This window comes from Lipotes vexillifer, unplaced genomic scaffold (genome assembly GCF_000442215.2).
Source record: "Lipotes vexillifer unplaced genomic scaffold, Lipotes_vexillifer_v1.1 scaffold49, whole genome shotgun sequence".
NCBI lineage: Eukaryota > Metazoa > Chordata > Mammalia > Artiodactyla > Lipotidae > Lipotes > Lipotes vexillifer.
In genome coordinates, this window is record NW_006790551.1 from 3,835,007 (window position 1) to 3,857,909 (window position 22,903).

General features: G+C 37.6%; 1 protein-coding gene across 1 annotated transcript in view; it reads right to left on the reverse strand.

The window, feature by feature from the left end:
* EMCN (endomucin) overlaps positions 1-22,903 on the reverse strand; it is an 86,058-nt gene that overhangs the window by 21,398 nt on the left and 41,757 nt on the right. The window contains exons 4-5 of the mRNA XM_007463805.1: positions 14,532-14,642; positions 5,289-5,327 (exon numbers count right to left, since the gene is read on the reverse strand). Coding sequence (XP_007463867.1) covers positions 5,289-5,327; positions 14,532-14,642 — 150 coding nt within the window. The remainder of the gene's footprint in view (positions 1-5,288; positions 5,328-14,531; positions 14,643-22,903) is intronic.

Here is a 22,903-nt window from a genome sequence, read left to right on the forward strand (position 1 = left end):
GCCTCTCCCGTTGCGGAGCACAGGCTCCGGACGCGCAAGCCCAGCGGCCATGGCTCACGGGCCCAGCCGCTCCGCGGCATGTGGGTTCTTCGCGGACCGGGGCACAAACCCGTGTCCCCTGCATCGGCAGGCGGACTCTCAACCACTGCGCCACCAGGGAAGCCCCACAAAAACATTTTTTATCGCAAAGTTCTTTCACTTTGCTTTGGGCCATCAGCATAACTAACCAGAAGTAATAGCATCCTCTAACCCAGTAATAACTGTGACTAGAGATTTGTTTACTTTAGGTAACTCTGTAGAAATATATGTTGAAGAAGGAGGGCATATTTTTCTTTTGTGATTTAATATAAATAGTTATTAATTTCCAGAAAATTATATACAATGCACAAAGAATGAATGGGGCACTGCTAATTACTTCCATATGTGCTAACTCACCTTATTCTTAAACATTTTTATTATGTGCTTTAAAGATGAGAGATACTGTGGCTCAGAGAGATAAGGTAACATGTCTGGCAATAAGTAGAAGGGCTAAGACATAAGCCAAGTATGACTCAAAACCCTGTCTGTTTCCTTTCCATTATGCCATGCAACCAACAGTTTTCAAGTGAGTTGAGTTCATCTTACTTGTTAATGGTATCATTATCAATGAGACCAGTGAAATTTTTTTCTCAGCATTCTGAAAGTTTTAGAATGTTCTCATCTCTCTCCCAAAATATATACATCATCTTACCTTAAATTCACAATTTGGATAGTACAACCTGAAAACACTGAGAAGCTTTTCAATCTGTAACTCTTCCTGTGCCGTATGCTTTCTGAGAATGTGAGTGTAAGCGATCCAAAACACGGACACGAAAATATTAAAAAGGACTTTATTTTCAAGTTATGGGACACTGTGTGCCAGGCATTGTTCTAAGTGTTTTACACTCACTATTGTATTAATAATATTTTCATTTCATAAAGTGGAAACTGAAGCCCAGAGAGTTTAAATAATTTGCTCAAAGTCACACAGAGCTGGGGTTTGAATGCAACTCTAGACTCTGTTCTGTCAACCACAATTCTGTGCTGCCTAAGCTTCTGCTCCTCAGTCGGAATGAGTTATAAGTGCATGCCTCTTATTTTTGTTACATGAAATATTATCTATTTCAATTTTGGCTCCAATCGAGAAGGTATTCTTCCTACCAAGGTAAACTAAACACCTCCTTCCTTCAATAGGCCAAACCAGACTCTGCATATACATACAAGCAGACAGAATTATTCCTAGTGTATTAAATAAAGCACATTGTAGAGCTCATTGGAAGAGCTCACACCCTTAGCAATATCATTGAAATGTGTTGGTTCTTAAAGTGAGTGTTGGCTAGCTAATCAATTGAGACTGTGAGTTTTTATGACCTTTCAGTGTAGACTAGAGAGCCACAAGAACAGGGCCGAGCACTTCTTAGAGAGTTATCAGATCCCTGAACTAGAGGAGAACCCAGATAGCCATACCTAGATTTATAGATTCATACAATCTCCTAAGTGGAAGTTTATGCCAGACCCTATCACATAAATATTGATATATTTTTCATTCCATAACTGAGTTATTTTATTCTCAACTAATTTTCAAACAGCATAAAGTTTCCAAGTTAATAAAAACAACTCTGGATATCACTTCACTATGGGTATATTTCTAGTTTGAGTGCGTTCTACCTGAACAATAGTATCAAGATTCTGTCATTCAAAGTTCAAACATTCAGGTAAGTAATCCTCTGTATAAAAATAATTCATGCTTCACATTATATGAATTCTGAGAGATAAGTAACCAATCCCAGGCACAACGTAAGATGTCAAGCATAATGAATGAACCAAGACAGAGCATCCTCCTTTCCAAAGGTCAGTAGTCAGTTTTGATGGGACTTTTGTCTGTACTGGCTTCTGAATTTCCATCAAAATTAATGTCTACAGTACAACTGAGGTCCTGAAACACAGTTGAGAAAGTCAAGAAAATGGGTACAATGAGAACTTTCACAAGCTGTGCTGGTGACTATGAGAATGTTGTTGTGGTGAGATATTTTATGTGTCAACTAGACTTGGCCATGGGGTTCTCAGATATTCGGTCAAGCATTATTCTGGGTGTGCCTGTGAATGTGTTTTTGGATGAGATTAACATTCAGATCAGTAGACTGAGTGAAATAGATTACCCTCCATTAGGGTGGCTCTTATCCAATCAGTTGAAGGTCTGTATAGAACAGAAAGGCTCCCTGGAGTAAGAAGAACTCTTTCTGCCGGATTGCCTTGAGCTGGGATATCAGTGTTTCCTTTGCCTTTGAACTGAGATATCGACTCCTCTTGGGTCTTGAGCTTGCCAGCTTTCAGACTGGAACTTACACCATTTGCTCTCCTGGCCCTCAGCCCTTTGGACAGACTAGAACTATACCATCCATTCTCCTACCTTTCCAGGCCTCTAGTTTGCCAACTGAGATCTTAGGACTTCTCAGACTCTGTAATGCATGAGCCAATTCTTCATAATCAATCTCTTTAGAGAGTTCCATGCATATATACAAATATATACATATATATATATTCTTTTTGTTCTGTTTCTCTGGAAAACCCTGACAAATATAGTTGTCTTTTCAGAAAGTTAAGGGCAGATGGTTTATTCCTTTCCCAAAACTCTGGGGCATATTGTTCCATTTTTCTCTGGAGCTGAGGTCTCTCATCAAAGAAATCAAGAGGTTCATTTTCAAGGACAAATTATTAGCTCTGCCTGTCTGTGAGAAAATGATAAGGCTAAAGTAAAGTGAATTCTATCATTGCTTTAAATTGTTGTAATGGCCGCATGATGGCTGCATATATCTCTGGGGAATAAACAATTTTTCATCACTTTTTAGTGGGTCTTTCTATCTCCTCATTAGCTCTGAATTCAGAGCTAAAAAAATGAGTAGGTAGAAAAATCTGGCAGCTAGAAGGTCACTTTTTCCCACCCAATGTATACCACAACAACAGCTGAAGGGGAAAAACTCTCTTCCTCCTCTGATCTTAACATAAGGTTATCTGAGGCTCATCTATGACACATCACCTTATACCTACATGACTGCTGGAGTGATTATAGTTATTTATAATATTGACTAGTCTTTAGTAACCCTTAATGGCAGCCTCCATGTAACACTCAAACTCTTAGCTAGTGTTATGTGTGATGGAACAGAACAAATATTTATTGAATGCCTCAGTTAGTGGTGATTGGTTGAATATACCATTCTGTATATTTGGCAGGGGATTATACAAAATTTGGAGTCTCACCAGGTATGTTACAGTGGTCAGGTGAAGTTAGACTTTCCCACGTGCTTTAGATATTGGGCATGAATTCCTCATGCTTAGCATTGTTAAACTCAGTTGTCCATTCATACAACCTTTGCTCTGTTGAATGGGATGAATGGACATGTCTTCTGACTTTGACTGATCATTTCCATCTATGACTATCTTTTTTTATCTTTATTACATAAAATTGAATGTCATATCTATGTATAATTGCTTATAATTCACATTTTATATATAGTTGCCTTACTTATCCTGAATTCCAAAAAATGATCCTACATAAAACAATCAACAATTTCTAGATCCTTAAAAATAGTTTTTGAAGAGAGTGGTAAAAACAGAATTTTTCAAGAAAATTAAAGTCAGATGCATAATCTGAAAGAAAATATCAAACATGAGAACTCAGTATGTTCTAGTCAAAAATTAAATGTATATTTAGCTCATATTTATGGAAGGAAGCAGTACTAATAATTCTGTGGTCAAGAAGTCACCTCAACTTTACCTAAAAGAAAAATGCTAATTATTTTAAGGAAGATGCCTCTCCTTGATCATATGGGTGAATATTTGTGAATTTTTTTGAGTGTATCTGGATTTAGTCTTTAGCCAAAACATACATCTGAAGTTTGAGACTGACTTTTCTACAGCTGGTAGAATCAGCCTCATTTCTTTCTAGTATGCTGTTCAAATCAATGGTTTGTCTATTATTTGTTTTAGGAGAATTAGTTTCTATAATTCAAAATTAAAGTCTAAATGGGCTTTTTATTACATTTAAAAATCAATTATAGCTAAAGTTGGCATTGTGTTAATACCATTATTTTAAACAAAATAAAAGATGCTTCAGTCTCCCCTTAAAACGAGCTGACACTTTGTCAGCTTCCCAATTGTTCTTCATCTGTAACTTCTCCTTGATAACCAGTCCATGAAGCGGGGGGACAGGACTTCTCCAGAACAGTGCAAAGCATCAGCCAGTGTAAAGCTACCCTCTTTGCCTGGATGTACTATTTTTATGCTTTGCTTTTGCTTTGTTTTTCCCAGTGTTTTTTCTGTTGCATTTCTAGACTATGTAGATGGAAATAAGAATAAAAAATATGGCGATAAGGTGAAATAGAGTTAACAATATAAAAATAACTTCTTTATTCATTTGATGTATTATGTAGAAGACAAATAATGAAAAGTTAAAAGCATAATAATTTCCATTTCTAATTCTTTGAAGGTAGACTATGATGATTATTTAGGACATTTGCTGTGAAAATGTTATCAGAGTCACTCATAATTTTGAAGGCTTTATTTTTCCAATTTTTAAAAAAGTTACATGATCTTACAAGTTTACTTCATGTATTTCTCATTTTATATATACCAAAGGTGGTTATAATTGAGAACCTAAGAGATTTGTCATGTATATAAGTACCAGGTAGGATGTAGGCAGATAAAAACCCCCAAACAATTATAATTTCAAAACAATAGGAAGATTCAACATTATCATTTTCCTCTGCCCAATAATCTTTTTCAATTTCTGTTGCTCCATCATCCAGAATTTATTCAGTTTAAAACTAAGGATGGCAAAGCATGAGCACTTCTTTAAGTGATAACATTTTAGGCTGTTGACTGTGGTTTATAACATCATCTCTTCGGATGCCAGGACCAGGCTTTGTTAGAAAGTAGAGAAGACAGCAAACACACACTCTATACTTCTGAGAGAGGGCAAGCTGACCACAGAAACAGACCAGGAACAGTAGCTTCTGAGCAGAGGAAAATTCCACAGGCTTTATGCATTTACCAGAACTGGTTCCACTCATCCCAGACCCACAGCACTGAGGCACATCATTGTATATTCTCCGGGACTGCATTTTTTTAACACAAGGTTTCCTAAATATTTTAGTTGCCATGTAATGTGTTCCTTTGTACTCTTTCACCCTGTCCTCAGACCGATTGATCTACTTTGTCTCTTTCTGGGGATTTTACCCAGGAATATTTTCAGAGAAAGAAAATTAACTTACCTGGTGTTTCTGTGGCTTTGATTGAACTCTGAATCTCAGCTTTAGAGGAAAGAAAAGAAAATTGCTAAAATTAAATGTTGAATATCAAATGTACTCTCACAATTATTTCAGGTGGTAAATAGATATAGATCTTAGCTCATTTCTGATTTACTTTCATCAAATCATAAAATCAAGAGGCTTCCTGATTAGAAGAAACTTCAGAGCAGGGGTCAGCCAACTTTTTCTTAAAGGGCCAAATAGTATTTTAAGCTTTGTGGGTCATAAGTCTCTAGTGACTATTCAACTTTGCCATTGTAGTGTGAATGCAGCTATACATAATACCTAAAGAATATGTATGGCTGTATTCCCATTAAACTTTATTTACAAAAACAGGTGTGGGTCTGGATTGGCCTGTGAGCTGTATTTTGCTGAATCCTCTTTTGGAGCACCTAGTACAACCCCACATCTTGAATGCGCCTAGATAACCCAGACAACTACGAAACTTTGGTAGGTACTTCATGAGTGGCACTGCCATGTGTCATATTCCTACTAAGATATTGTGCATCTCCTGACCTGAGGAAGATTCAGAATGGTTCATACAGATTCCACTGAAACAGGGAATTCCTCTAAAGAATATATAGCTCAGAAGAGCTTCTACAAATAAAATCACCTTAGAGAATTATAATCAAAGATCACTTCAACTACTTGGAGTGTTTGCACCGTGAACCAAGATTTGCCAGATGAAAAAATATAGAAAAAAATGGAAACAAATAGAAGCCCAATAATGATAGTTTAATAATATTCACTTGATTCCTTTGTATTTTCATTTGACTGTCTCACCAGCATCTCAAATTTAACATGCCTGAAACAGAACTCTTTTTTATTGAAATATAGTTGATTTATAATGTTGTGTTAATATCAGGTGTACAGACAGTGATAGTAATTCAGTTTATATATATATATATATGTTATATATTATATATATATTCTTTTTATTCTTTTTCAGATTTTTTTCCCTTATATGTTATTATAAAATATTGAGTATAATTCCCTGTGCTATATAATAAGTCCCTGTTGGTTGTCTATTTTACATACAGTAATATGTATATGTTAATCCCAAACTCCTAATTTATCTCCCTCACTTCCCCTTTGGTAGCCATAAGTTTGTTCTCTATGTCTGTGGGTCTATTCCTGTGGGTCTATTCCTGTAAATAAGTTCATCTGCATCTTTTTGTTTTAGATTCCACATATAAGCAATAGTATAGTATTAGACTTTCCCTGTCTCACTTACTTCACTTAGCATGATAATCTCTAGGTCCATCCATGTTGCTGCAAATGGCATTATTTCATTCTTTCTTATGGCTGAGTAATAGTCCACTGTATCTATATACCACATCTTCTTTATCCATTCATAACTCTTGACTAGCATCCTCAAACCCACCTCCGCCCTCACCATCTTAGATCAAAGCATGGTACAATTGTCTCCCAGGTGCACAAGCCACAAACTAGTGGCCTTTCTTATTCACTTCTTTTTCTCACCCCATCAGCTCTAGCTTCAAAATATATTCCAAATATGTCTCACCATTCAATCGAATACTGTTCATCTAGCACCTGTATCTGTCCCCTCGGTACCTGCAATAGCCACCTAGCAAACTCTTCTGGAATCTGAATGTGGCTGTGCTCCAAGGGCGCCTTATTCTTCTACTCACTGCAGCTGGCAGTTCTTCAGAGCACGTGGCTCCTACCTTCCTCCTCAATTCACTCCAGCTGTTTCAGCCTGCTGGGCGTCTCTGTGGCAGATCAACGTCCCAGGGCTCCTCCTGCCTCAGGGGTCCCCGCTTGCTCTTCTCTAGCCTCAGTGTTGCCCTCTCAGGTCTGCACTGGCTCCTTCCCACCCTTCACGAGTCTGCTCAGGTTCCACCACCCAGAGGAGTCTTCTCCAGCCACCTTGTCTAGCGTTGTAGACCTCATTTCCCTCCACGCTAGTCCACCACTCTGCCTCATCTGCTCAACTGTACTTTTATCACTCCAGGGACATTGATTTTTTAAAAAATATGCTTGTTGTTAGTTAGAATGTACCTCCAGGAGGACAAAGATTTCTTGTTTTACTCAGAGCCGTAACCGCAGAGCCTACTACCAGGTCTCTGGTAAAAATATAAGGAATGAACGAATAACAGTAGAAAGTAATAATAATAAACCTAATTCTACCTCTTTGAATTCCATTTTTAAGAGAAAATGAATGCCTTACTTAATATTCCTGCTTGGATAATTATAGCTACTAATTTTCAAGCAACTCTTATGGTCAGTTCCATACATTGATTGCTGATGTCTACAAGAAAGATGTTGTTATTTCCATTTTTCAGATCTGCAAATATTAGTTGAAAGCAGTGAAACTGCTTTCTCAAAGGGAGGACCGTGATTATAATTCAGGTCTGTTGGTTCTAAGGCCCATTCTCTTTTACTCAAAGAGACAGCTTTTCCTTCCACTAAACTGTTCTGAGTGGAAAGCTTATGTAATTAATTCCTACTTTTGATAACTAGTTAAAATACTTTTGAACATGGCATAATGTTGTATTTGAAAGTTGCAGTTAAAATATTTATCAGCTGCCAGAGGATTAGAATACAAATGAAATCCAAACCTTTTGTTCCTCCTGCTTTTAATATCAGGTCATAACCTTCTTGCTGATAGACTTTACAGAGAATGAAAAATTTTTAAACTCATATCAGACAAAACCTCTGACTATCCTTTTTTGCATTTTTTTCATCCTTCAAAAATGCATAATGAGAGAATGGACTTGGGGACACAGGGAGGGGGAATGGTAAGCTGGGACCAAGTGAGAGAGTGGCATGGACATATATACAGTACCAGTTGTAAAATAGATAGCTAATGGGAAGCAGCTGCATAGCACAGGGAGATCAGCTCGGTGCTTTGTGACCATCTAGAGGGGTGGGATAGGGAGGCTGGGAGGGAGACGCAAGAGGGAGGGGATATGGGGATATATGTATACGTATAGCTGATTCACTTTGTTATACAGCAGAAACTAACTTACCATTGTAAAGCAATTATACTCCAATAAAGATGTTTTAAAAAATGCATAATGATTTTAGAGGGACATATTACACAAAAGAAAAATAACTATGCCTTAAAGATGTAGCTGAATATTAAAAAAATAACATATAACAATTCAAAATCCGGGCTTCCCTGGTGGCGCAGTGGTTAAGAATCCGCTTGCCAATGCAGGGGACACGGGTTCAAGCCCTGGTCCAGGAAGATCCCACATGCTGCAGAGTAACTAAGCCGGTGCACCACAACTACTGAGCCTGCACTCTAGAGCCTGCAAGCCACAACTACTGAGCCTGTGTGCCACAACTACTGAAGCCCACGCACCTAGAGCCGGTGCTCTGCAACAAGAGAAGCCCACTCCCAGCAACGAAGAGTAGCCCCTGGTCGCTGCAAACAGAGAAGAGCCCGCGCGCAGAAACGAAGACCCAACGCGGCCAAAGAGAAAATAAATAAATCTATTAAAAAAAATTCAAAATCCTTTTATTGAATCTTAAGAGGTCCAGACTTTCATATATGAATGAATATATTATTATTCTGAGGACAAAATTCTGTAAATCTTAAATATTTAATCAATACTGGAATATATATACATTTTTATCCTAAAATCAAGGATGTATTATTCTGAAGATAATAAAGTGTTTTCATATGGCATACTATTTTCAAATTTGGATTCAGTTCTGTGGATATAAAATCTTAATAGAGAGGAATGCTATGGAATATGGCTAAAGTATTATTCTTGTTTTTTTTTTATTTATAAATTTCATAATGCAAATGTGTTTTTAAGAAAAGGAAGTAGGTGAAGTCAAATAGCAAATAAGTGTGTAACCTAGTCTCAAACTTAGATGTTTAGTAAAAACCAAATCCTTAACCAGGGTGGCAGGCAACTTAAAATTTCTTGGTTGAGTTTGTCTCTAATATGAAACTGAAGTCTTATGAAATGCAAATGAACTTTGAAATGCTAAACTTTAATCCACAATTTAATCCAAAGCTAAACTTTGCTTAAACTATCAGCTTTTAAAACAGAAATAATAAGCAATAATACAACAAGTAACTTTGCTAAATATTCTTATCTTATGAAGGCCATTATATTTACAGCTATATATAGCTGTATATAATTACACACAGAACATGATTTATCATTAACAGGCCCAGGAGAAAAAATATATACAGTCATTCTCATATATAATTCTTTTCTGATTTGCTTAAAAATAATTTACTAGGACCAATTCAGATTTTCCTTCTTATTTCCACCCCCGCCCCCTTCCAAACAAAGCATTGACTGCGCCACTGTACATGAGATGAGTTCTGGTTTGGCTAAACTGTGACTTGTGACTAAGACCTTGTTATCCTGAGTATTCCTCCTTTATCAGCCCACATGAAATGATACAAACTAATTAAATATCATGTAAGAAACATTGTAATTAAGTTCCCCCAAAAATGTCATAGATAAATGGTGACATTCACAAGAGAACTAATGAGGATAGGTGATCAGATAAATTAGTGTTTTCCAAAGCATGAGATGCATAGCATTGTAAGAGAGATTCTATGAGACAGTACTGGAAAGTGGCATTAAATAAGATTGAAACACTAAATGAGAAAGTTATTTTCTTTTCAGCTTTTTTGTTTGTTTCAATGACGAAGTTTCAAAATTTCAATTTGATGCAAATATGTTATTAATACGTAGCATGTACTTAGCATTTTTTTTTCACTCCACAGCGGGAAGAATGCAGTCCCCAACAATCACAAATTATTCAGCGGAGTTTTCCACATTTGGGAAAATCACAGGGGTCAGCACAGCACATCCAGTAGTGCTATGGATAAGCCTCGACGGGGGAAAACCACCTTCATGACCCTGGTATCTCCCCTTCCAGGTAAGTATTTGATTTATTTCTTAAACAAGGACAAGCAAGCCTCAAACTCAGAGCCTTTGGCGAGCAACAAAATCTAGCTAGAATTTTGTTTTATTTTGCTTACATCGTAGTGACTTTCTAGCTTCTGTTTATGCCAAGTCAAACTGGTTTTTCATTTATGATGGTTTACTTTTCAAACAAATTTAAGAATAAAAAGTGAATCAATTGAAAGAAAGTACTAAATAAATAATAGTGCAGATGGTACGCATATCTGGCAACACTCATTAAGTGGTGGGAAATACTGAGGTAGCATCTTGCGGAGGCTCTTGATAGTTGCGTAGAATTTGAATAAGCAAGTGGAGAAAGGACAAGGGGATGAAAGAAGGACCATACAGATGAGGTGGGCAGCATGAACAAATACCACAGTCAGGAATAAATCTGGTAACAGCAAGAGAACCACCCTGGTGAGAATCAGAGGTTTATATTCAGCCAGCCTATCAGTCCGTCAGTCTCTCATATTGATTGACTTCCTTGGAAAGATATGTGTACCTAGAACCAGTGAATAGTACCCCTGACTAGTACCCCTGACTTCCTTGGAAAGATATGTGTACCTAGAACCAGTGAATACAGCCTTATTAGAAAAAGGATCTTTGCCGGTGTAATTATGGATCTTGAGATGAAATCATTCCAGATCGGGGTGGGCCCAAAATCCCAAGAAATTGTCTCTATAAAAAAGAAGACACAGACAGAAGAGGAGACACAGAAGGGAAGGCCGTATGTAGACACACAGGGAAAAAGACAATGTGAAGACAGAGGCAGAGATTAGAGTGATGTATCTCTAAGCCAAGGAATGCAGAGAATTACTGGCAATTTCCAGAAGCTAGGGGGCATGTCGGGTCACCGATGCTCTCCAAAAGATTTTTAGTGAATAAATTAATTTACTAATTAATCCAAAGGGCCCTCGTTTCTTTATAAAGTCAGATCACTGAATTAATGAGGATTTCTATCTTAAAAATCCTAGTATTCTAGAAATTTGTCTTCTACGGGCAGAATAAAAGAATAAAACAGGAGAAATACACACAACTTTAAGAGAATGGGAAACGATTAGAAATGTTTTGAGAACATGCTGTTTTGATCTACATTCCACCTTTCTAGGGGGTAAAGCCACAGACCTCAATAGCTCTTCTCTTCTCTTCTCTAAGTCAAGCCTGCATTTGAGATAATGTACCCACAGTGCCTTTATCTTATAGTCACTCTGCGAGGACCCATTGCCCATATGTTTAAGAGGTGTTCAACCTTCCCCTGCCTATAGACTGTTTTGTTCTCCTTCTGTTTCTCTGTCTTGGCTCCACTAATTTTGAATGCTTGTGTGTGTGAGGGGTGGAGATGGAAAGGGAGCATTGCCCTGCTAACCAGGAATCTGGGCAGGCTCCTGGTCTCATCAGGCGCCGATGGAAATGTGTGCAAACTCATTATATCAAGTGGAGTCCGTGCTTAGCAGGAAGCACCTTGAGGAATGAGAGAGATCTAGGGAGGATGATTTCAATATGATGATGCAGTGTTTTTTTCCTTCCTGCATTCTGTATTTGTATCTCCCCTTTTCACATTGAGAACACATCTATATGTTTTTTCAATCTTGTAGTACCAAGTATTTAGATTCGCTATATTCATTTTAATAAAACAAACTCATCAAGTGAATGTCAGGATTTCTCTGCAGTGTTTTCCTTCTCTCTCCCCCTCTTTATCTGTTCTACTGAGGAGTGTATGCAGTTAAGACTATGTTGTTTAAAGTACTTGGATTCTTTTTGTGTGCTTTTGTAACAATTTTATGTATGGTTAGGTAAAGTGTTTCTGTTTGCATTTAATTTTTTCTATTTCTGTCTTTGTTGATGGTAATATACTTAGAAACAAATATATTTGTTATGAAAATTGACGGTAGATTATTACAGTATAAAACCTAAGGAAGCAAATGTTCAAAACATTCATCACTGGCTTTAAAAAATTTTTAAACATACAGAAGCAACACACTCACATTCTACTTTTCTTTCCCCCGCGATTCCATCTTTCTTGTGAACCCTTGAAATGGCTTTGTGTGGCTAAAGTCAGAATCAAAATGATGTCATTTTTGCATCTCACTAGCACTTTCCCACCGGCAGTAATGTTTTAAAATCTGATTTCTTTGCTCAAGTACCAGATGTAATTGTACTAATGAAAAATTTTCTTTTTTGATCCTTAGTGGGCTTGTCTGAATCACTAAAACTAACAAGTGGTCTTTTCACATTAATACTAAAATAAATGTATTATTTAAATTGTGTGTGCATTACATTAAAAATGCATAAATTGCCTTTCCCTCCCTGCTCTGCTGTGTCTGGCCTGCTGGCTCACACCTGCCACATCTCCCAGATGTGCTCTGATACCAGGCTCCACATTGTGAATGTCCAGAGCATGTGATCAGAATAGGCTCAGCTGTGCTTTGGCTTTTGGGGTCCCTTAGTTCTTTTGCTCCTCTTGCCTGGAAACTGACCCCATGATGTGTCCTTTTTAGGGTCCCAGCCACCCACTAGAGCCCCTCCAGGTGATGTGCCAGGTACCACTGACTAGTCTTACTTAGTTCAGGTATACTCATATGACTATCTGCCTTAAGACAAAAAACTCAGGGAGGTGGCAGCATGCAATAAAGAAGAGAACACAGGGCAAGGAATCAGATATGCCCAGGTGTTAATTCTGGTACTCACTAGCCCTACTGATGGGGACAAATCTTTCTTGATAATTCACTCCATTACCTCATTAGATCACTGGCTTATGATAAAAGGATATAACTCAGGGACAGCCAGATGGAAGAGATGCACAGGACAAGGTATGGAGAAAGGATGTGGAGCTTCCATGTCCTCTCCTAGTGCACCACTCTCCTCAAATCTTCACATGTTCACCAACTCAGAAATTTCCATTTATATATTTAATTTCTCACAGAAGTGTTTTATAGTTCAGTGTACTAATCTTGCATTTCTATTGTTAAATTTACTTTTAAATACTTTATTCTTTCTGATGCTATTATGAGTGGAATTATTTCCTTATTTTTGGATTGCCATCGCTAACATAAAGAAATATGATTTATTTGTGCATATCTTGGATCTTCTGGTATAGAATACTCTTTATTAGTTCTAGTAGCTTTACTGTGAAATCTTTGGGTTTTCTACATAGATAATGATGCAGTCTACTGAGAGAAACACATTTATTTCCTCCTTTCCAATCTGGATGAATGATTCTATCTGTCCCTTTCTATCTATCTATCTATCTATCTATCTATCATCTATCTATCTACCTATCTATCTATCAGCTTATTGTACTGTCTAGAACCTCTAGTTATAATTTTGAATAGAATTGGGGAGAGTGGAATCTTTGTTTTGTTCCAGATCTTAAGAGGAAAGTATTAAGTCTTTCACTATTAAGTATGATGTTTGCTGTATATTTTTCATAGATATCCATTACCAGTTTGAGGAAGTTCCATTTTATTTATATTTAATTGAGTTTTAATTATGAGTGGGTGTTATATTTTGTCAAATACATTTTCTGCATTTACTGAGTCTACTAATATGGTGTATTACATTACTTGATTTTCATATGTTAAACCAACCTTGCATTCCTGGATAAATTCCATTTGTTCATTCTTTATATCACTTCTCATATGTTACAGATTTTTTTCTAATATTTTATTAAGGATATTTGTATCTGTGTTCATGACGGATATTGGTCTGTAGCTTTCTTTATTTGTGTTTTCTTTTCATTCTTTTCTATCTTTGTTGTTAGGGTAATACTAGTCTCAGATAATTATCTGTGCGATGTTTCCTCTACATCGTGAAAGAGTTTGAGAAGAATTAGTATTACTTCTTTTGTGAATATTTTGATAGAATCCACACTTGATGCCATCCTGCTTGGAGTTTTCTCCATGGGCCCATTTTAAATTTCTAATGCAGAATCTTAAATTGCTTTAGGTCTTTTCAATCTTCCTATCTTCTTGAGGCAGTTTTAGCAATTTGTTTCTAAGAATTTTTCCATTTCATCAAAGTTGTCTAACCTTTTGGCCAAGCTCACCTTTTTGTGCCAGGTGATATCATAGATTATTGCTCAGGCTTGGACTGATCCTCCTTGGCATCCACTCATTTGTGGCTATGGAGGGATACAGTGCCACTGTACAAAGCAAAGTCGCTAAATGTTTGTCCCATTTGGTAGAGACTAGGAGAGAATATAAGTAAGGCATTTTTCTTTGGTAACTGTGGGCTGGAAAACATTCTGAATTTAGTTCTATCCAATATACTAGTTTAACATTTCAGCACAAATTCTTGTACTTACTCTTGGATTGGGGACTTTGTAGTGTTGAAATAGCATTTGAAAGTGGAAGATTTATCACTGTTGTTCTTGTAGTGATGAACTCAGTCTTCGTGGCACCTTTGGCTGTAGATCCTAATTATGTAAAAAAGAATGAGTAGCCATCAGGGGGGTAAACAATCACGAGATCATATCATTAATATTAATATAAACATCAGTTACAACTTGAAGATTAGTTACTTAAAGTCTTCTGATCAAGATATAGAAATCCAGTGTTTTGATGTCTGTCTTTTGGTGAGTCAGTTAACTATATTTTTAGAAGTGGAGGGACATGAGACTCTCCTACATGTCTGATATAGGTTATTTCACTTGATCATAACAGTAATCCTATGAATTAAGTAGTAATTATGATCATAATTTTACGTATGATTCTGAAAAATTATATAATTTTTCCACAGTCACAGAGAGCCAAACCTTTCTGATGTAAAACTTAGTTGCTCAGCTACCCTAGAAAGGGGGTGGTAAGGCAGTAGTAGTAGTTGAAAGTGGTAGTATGATTCCCATGCTGTCTAGGAGAGAATGTTCAGGTAGGTGGAATAGCAGGGAGGAGAGAGATAACAAGAACTAAACAGAATAAACTTTTAATTATATTTAGTTCATTTTGGGGGGGCAAAAAGGAAATTCAGCAACAAAGAAAAAATAAGCTGAGTTTTCAAAAATAGCATTGGAATAAGATTACTTTAAATAATCTATATTTGCACAAATATTATAAAACAAAATGATTGATGACCTTCAGTCTTTTCAAAGTCTAGCATGGGGAACATTGAGTTAGTAAAGAAAAGATAGGCATGCTGGTTAGTGCAAGCTTAGTGTTAGCTAGATACGATGTTGGCTGGAGATGGCGGGGAGACAGTTTAATAGACTCCTACCACAAAGAGGTCTGGAAGCCTGAACTGCTGGTGCCTTCCAGAAGTGCCAATCAGCTTTCATTCTATGGCAAGAAGCATCTATAGTGTAATGCAAATTCTTAGTGCACTTGAGAGATTCATGCTGGAAGTTTGCAGGAAGTTTGCAGGAAGACCTCATAGACAGTGGGTAAATATGTCTTCAGGCAAAAAGCCTTTAGAAATTGGTATGCTAAAGAAAGTGCATAAATTTGAATAGAGGCTATAGGATTAACACTGCATATGAGAAAGAATGAGTGAAAATGGTCACCAACTTCAGAGGAATCTTGATTAAATTGAGAGGGAAATACTTGAGGAAGAAAAGAAATGTCTTATTATATAGGGAAAGCAGAAATTGATCTTTGTAATAGTATGGAAGTGGGAAAGGTACAGAAACTCAACATTTGAGGATGGAGGAACATGGGGATAAAGATCTTGCTTTTCACTGGAACTCCAAGGACATATGCTTTGAAAACATGAGAATAGGAGTTCTTCTTCAGAAATCTTCAGAGAAGAATTCTTCTGCTGAGCTAAACTTGGAAACCATGAAAAAGCTATCCTGATGGGCTAAAGAATTCCCTCGTATAAAGCAGACTCAACAGTCTCGGTGATGGGAGAAAATAGAATGTATACCTAAGGAAGATGTGAGGAGCTGCCAGTTTATGAAAATACAAAGAGAAAAGGAGAATAATGGAGTAGCTGGGGGTACAATCCCCCAAATTTTATTTAGAGAATTGCTTATTATTAATGTGGAATATACTTCACAAATGAGAATAGAATTAGAGCCCACACTCAATTCAGGACAGGTTGTCAATTACACATGTCAATTAGGCCATGGAAGGAGACAGGAATGTTTTGAAAGTGATCCAAATATTTAGAAGTATTCATGGTGGACTATGAAAATAGAATAGAATGAAAGATGTATTGAATGAAAAGTGAATAGAATGAAAAATGTGGAGACTAACGCTACCACAGGCATAAATTTTCAAACTTTACTGGTGTACTAAATATTTCAAATCCTAATCTCAGAAGAAAAGAAAATGAGTAACCTACATTTATTAAAATATGAGAATCATAGTCTTATATTAACATCTTCTTGGGAAAATGTTCCCAACTGCACCTCAGGTTCACAGGCAGTAGATTCTGGACTTCTGCCAAGAAGTGATTGACACCTCAGAGCAAAAGGAAACCAATCTCAAAGCTGTTCTTTAAACTTATACGGTTTGCTCTCTTTCAGTTTTTCTGTCTGGCCATTTTCCCCCAGAAAACACTGTATATCAGCAGTGGTCTACAGGTGTGACTCACACTGTTAAGCCTAGGTAATAATATATGTATTATATTTGACAAACATTATTTTGCTTGAGCAATACTAATTTAAATCACAGCGTCAAGATAATAGTGGCTTTACCTTTAGGACTTGTGTTTTTGAAATTTATGTCCTTTCAAGTCTTAGAATTTGATACAGGTGGAATGTATGAAAGACAAAATATGAGGAATTTTTAAACCATATTGAACTTGGAATAAAGAATCAAACACAAGAGATGCTTGAGAAAGTCTCATCGATACCAGAGTGTAAATGCAGAGAAGAGACTTTGACTCCAACCAGAGCCCTAAGTTAGAACCATTGGCTAGAACTAAGCAGAATGAGGAATATGGGCTGTTTTAAAATTTGTCTTGGTATTATCAATGTGAGATTCATGTTGTATGTTTTGGGAGGTTAGATTTCTGGGAGTAAGCAACAAATGTGAACTTTAATTATATTAGGAATTTAAGGTGTGTTTACAACGGACTGACTTGAAAGGGAGGATTTATGGAGTTAAATCGCGAAGCAAAGGGGATTAAGCAGCTTTATTCCTTTGAAATTACATAATTTGACTTACAGTATTGTTTTGTCCAAGATGCATAACAAAAGCTTCTTGTGTGGTCACTTTGTCTTCAGAAATAGAATATGGGATAATTGACTTTTTGACGAAATCAACATTTACTAAAACATATGCTATAGAATACTAGTACTTTGGTTTTTTTTTTTTTTTTTTTTTTTTTTTTTTTGTTTTCCGGTCCGCGGGCCTCTCACTGTTGTGGCCTCTCCCGTTGCGGAGCACAGGCTCCGGACGCGCAGGCTCAGCGGCCACGGCTCACGGGCCCAGCCGCTCCGCGGCATGTGGGATCTTCCCGGACCGGGGCACGAACCCGGATCCCCTGCATCGGCAGGCAGACTCTCAACCACTGCGCCACCGGGGAAGCCCAGAATACTAGTACTTTGGTATGTTACTTTGTTTATGTTAAAAAACACTTTTATAGTCAAATTATTTTGGAGCTGCATAGATTCTGAAAAAACATCAAATGAATGTCTTTGTGTTAGGATTACTGAGAATTTTTACAGATGTTATTGTGCATTGTAAAACCCTCTGAGGGTAGTATTTTCTAAAACAATTGCCCAAGTAGCTCCATTTTCAGGGATCATTTTATGGGCTAGTGCTTCATAGAAATTATGTACCCATAACAATGAGGGTAGTCTGGGGTAAAATTAATTAATATCCTGATTCATTTAAGTGACTTCTGAGGTAATATTAAAGAGCCCATAGAAAGACTGTGAAGGGCCTAAATGTTTATACCAACGATCCTAGGAAGATGTGTCAAAGCAGTGGCAAAGAATGGAAAAGAAGCTTCTTGAGGTTTTGCTCAGGTTCTTCTGAACGCCTCCACTGGCGTGAAAAGCAATACCTCAGAATGTAAATAAGTTAAAATGCTAAACCCAAGGGGAAAAGGTGTGAAGGAATGTCGGCCAAACACCTGAACAATTCAGAGAACGTAAGACGTCGTTCTCTCCAGTACTCACTCCTGAGTCAGAGGAGCTCAGATCATGCAACCAGACTATCCCGGGGTCCCCAAAGGTTCTGGAGAAGCCCAAAATGGTGCTGGTGAAGGAATGTACGTAAAGTAGGACTATAGCTTTCAGTGGGAGACAAGAAGAGGGGAAAGTTTTATTTCTATATAGATTTAAATTTCTTTTTCCTTTCCCATATTATTTAGAGGGTAGATTAAGGTGGGCATTAAGGGTCCCTTGGAATTGCGTGTTTAGCAATGTCCTACCTCTTGCAAAACCATCAAGTACCATGTAGTATGACCCCAGGAAAGTAGGCCACAGCAGACTGCTGAGAGCTCCCTGCTGTTTAGGCCTGGCCTAATAAGGTGTTGAGGTGTCTCCAGATTTATCCATTCTCTAACCCAATTCACCAAGGTAAGCTCATATAGGAACTTGGGACTGATCCTAGGTCATGAATAAACTTATATCTGTACTTAGAGTGGCTTTTTACATTATATATCCCCCAAATCAAGTGGGTTGAGGTATTTGGTGCCCTCGGAGCAATGTAGTAATTTTTTAATCCCTTCGTTCTTTCTTAGAGACCTCACTAACAAATAGATGTTGACCTTCTACTTCCTTAAAATCTATTTTAAGAGTGTTTCTTGGAGCCAGAGCAAATATTGGTAGGAGCTTCTTCTTTATTTTCTCATATCAATTGATCCTATTTACCCATGAGTTCTTCACATATGAAAAATCATCAACAGTGCTTTTGGGGACATTAAAAGCTTCTCAAACATTTGAGCTGCCCCTTTGGAAAAACTGTAATTAACAATTACAGATGAGGTTATTCCCAGCTTAGATGGAGGGTGAAAAAGAATTGCTTTGTTTCTTTTCCAGTTGTAGAACACATTCATTACTTATGTTACTATGAATAGAATTTAACTAAACAGAACAATGACTTATTTCAGTAAATTTTAACTGTACTACTAAAGTCCTAAGGGTTCAGTAGGGAAGCCTCACAGGCTTGGTGGTAAGAGAGAGAAATGGCTAGCAGTCCACCCTGCACATACCACCACACTGCTTCAAAGTGGGCGGTTCAACTTCTATTTGTCTGATATATTCACATTCTGGACTTTCGCAAAAGATTTTATGAGAAACGTTTCTGCTAATTACAAATAATTTAGACAACAATTAATTGCATTAATTATGAGGGTCCTAAAATCAGACATTGTCTGACCACACTGAAGGTAAGATGAACAGCATCAGAGTAGGCAGAAATAACAAGATCTTGTGTTATTGTGAAAGTCATGTGCTAATAATGTTTCTATACTATGCTCAAGAATATCACCTTTCACTTGGACTGATTTACTCTTTTTAAAACACAATGCTAACAAGTCGGTTGTGTGTGTTTATGTATGTGTGCATGTGTTTTCCACTTAAAGGAGCAACCTAAAAGAAATAACCATTCATAGCAGGCTGGCAATCTCACCCAAAATATAGCCTAAAAGCAGGGAAAGAACCAGAACATGCACCAAAAAGGGAAAAGAAAGGCAAAAAGTTACAGAATTCTGTGACTATTTTGTGTAGGAAGGAAAAGTGCTATATAAGCACTGTTAAAACCTGAGGGGCTCACTATTTAATAGTGAAGTCTAAATAGTTGAGATTAAAATAGTAATACTTACTCATTAAGTAATAGTTGATTATGAATTAGTTCAATAGAGAGAAAAATTTTAAATTAAAGAGCCAGCTTTCAAATTCCAAATTGTTATTATGAATTTTGTGCCTTTTTGTTAAGTCATTTAAGCTCTCTGAAACTCAGTTTTTTGGTTTTTAAACAATTTAAAAATAATCTTTAAAAAATGATAGTATATGCTGAGGTGTGGGCAAGACGATGGGGTAGGAAGACCCTGAGCTAACTCTGCCCACAGGTACAGCGAAATTACAACTATTTACAGGACAACTGTCTATGAAAGTCACCTGAAGACTAGCAGAAAAGATTTTCCACAGCTAAAGATACAAAGAAGGAACCACAACAAGACAGGTAGGAGGGGTAGAGATGTAGTATAGTGAAGACCCACACCCACAGATAGGTGACACACAAACGGGAGGATTATCACAATTCCAGAGGTTCTCCCCAAGGAGCGAGGGGTCTGAATTCTACATTGGGACCCGCTACCTGCATGTCCTACACTCCCAGGAAAATGAGGGCCCAGAACATCTGGCTTTGAAGGCCTGCAGGGCTTGTGTAATGGGAGAGCCCGAGGGCTATAGGAAACAGAGACTCCACTCTTAAAGGGCTCATGCAAAGTTTCACATCCTCCGAGTTCCAGTACAGAGGCAGTAATTTGAAAGGAGCCTGCGTCAGATTCATTTGCTGATCTTGGAGAGCCTCACAGAGAGAGAGGAAGCAACGCGGATTCCCCTTGGGAACACAGATGCTGGCAGCAAACGTTCTGGGGAGCGTATTCTACCATGAGGATGCTGGCGATGACAAGCACAATTTTGGAAACCTCCCTCCAGCCTTGAAGTGCCAGGGGCTTACCCACCCACCAGCAGGCAGGCACCAGTCCCTAGAGATCTGGGGCTCTGCAACCAGCTGCTCCGGGTCCCAGCCCCACCTGCCAACATGCTGTCACCAGCCCTAGGACTCCCCAGGTTGCACAGCAGCCACACTGGGACCTGGTCCTATCTACCAGCAGGAAGGCACCAGCTCCAGGACCTGCTGGGTCACACAGCCAGCCATGCCAGATCCTGGCCCTACCTACCAGTGGGCTGGCAGTCACCATATGAGTTACAGCTTGGCAGCCAACTGGCCTGGGGCCAGCGCTGCCTACCAGTGTGCCCACAGTAGTTGGTTCCACCACAACAGAAGGGCCCACACAGTCAACACAGGGGGCACCCCTAGAGCATACAGCTCTGGTGACCAGAAGGATGTAGGCTGCTGAGCCCCATAGGATGTCTCCTACATAAGGCCACTTCTCAAAGATTGGAAAACATAACCAACCTACATAAGACATAGAAATAAATGTATAGAGATAGGCAAAATGAAGAGACAAAAGAATATGTTCCAAATGAAGGAACAAGACAAAACCCAAGAAGAAGAACTAAGTGACGTGGAGATAAGTAATCTACATGATAAAGAGGTCAAGGAAATGATCATGAAGATGCTCAGTGAACTTGGGAGAAGAATGAATGATCACGTTGAGAAGTTAATAAAGAGTTAGAAAATATAAAAAAGAATCAAACGGAGCTGAAGAATACAATAACTGAAATAAAAAATACAGTAGAAGGAATCAACAGGAGATTAGATGATACAGAGGAACGATCAGTGAACTGGAGACTGCGGAGTGAAAAATCACCCAAGCTGAACAAAAAAGAAACAAAGAATTTTAAAAGATGGGGACAGTTTAAGAGACCTCTGGGATAAGATCAAGCATACTAACATTCACATTATAAGGGGTCCTAGAAGGAGAAGAAAGAGAGAAAGAAGCAGAGAACATATTTGAAGAAATAATAGCTGAAAACTCCCTAAGCTGGGAAAGGAAACATGCATCTATTTCTGGAAAGTACAGAGAGTTCCAAACAAGATGAACCTAAAGTGGTTTACGGCAAGAGACATAATTAAAATGACAAATATTAAAGATAAGAAGAGAATCTTCAAAGCACCAAGAGAAAAGCAACTAGTTACATACAAGAGAACTCCCATAAGACTATGAGCTGAATTTTCAGCAGAATCTTTGTAAGCCGGAAGGGAGTGGCATGATATATTCAAGGTAATGAAAGGAAAAAACCTACAACCAAGAATAATCTAACTGGAAAACATATCATTCAGATTTGAAGAAGAGATAAAGAGTTTTACAGGCAAGCAAAGGCTAAAAGAGTTCAGCACCACTAAACCAGCTCTACAAGAAATGTTAAAGGGATTTCCCTAAGTGAAGTAGAAAAGACCACAACTAGAAATATGAAAATTATGAAAGTAGAAATCTCATTGGTAAAAGCAAACATACAGTAAATGTAGTAGATCAACCACATAAAGCTAGTAGGAAAGTTAAAAGACAAGGCAGTAAAATCATCTATATCAACAATAAGTATTTAAGGGATACCTAAAACAAAAAGATGTAAAAGTTGATGTCAAAAACATTAAACATATATATAGAGAGAGAAAGAGAGAGAGAATTATATATAAATCTCATGATAATCACAAACCAAAAATCTATAATAGAGACACACAAAAAAAGAGAAAGAAATCCGAACATAACACTAAAGATTGTCATCAAATCATAAGGGAATAGAGCAAAAGAAGAAAGGAACAGAAAAGCAGTACAAAACAACCAGAAAACAATTAACAAAATGAAAATAAATACATACCTATCAATAATTACCTTACATGTAAGTGAATTAACTGTTCCAGTCAAAAGACATAGAGTGGCTGAACGGATTAAAAAAACAAAACAAAGCGAAAAACAAGACCCATATATACACTGCCTACAGGAGACTCACTTCAGATCTAAAGACGCACATAGACTGAACGTGAGAGGATGGAAAAAGGTATTCCATGCAAATGAAAATTAAAAGAAAGCTGGGGTAGCAGTACTCATAACAGACAATTTAGACTTTTTTTAAAATTTATTTCTAAAAAACCCACT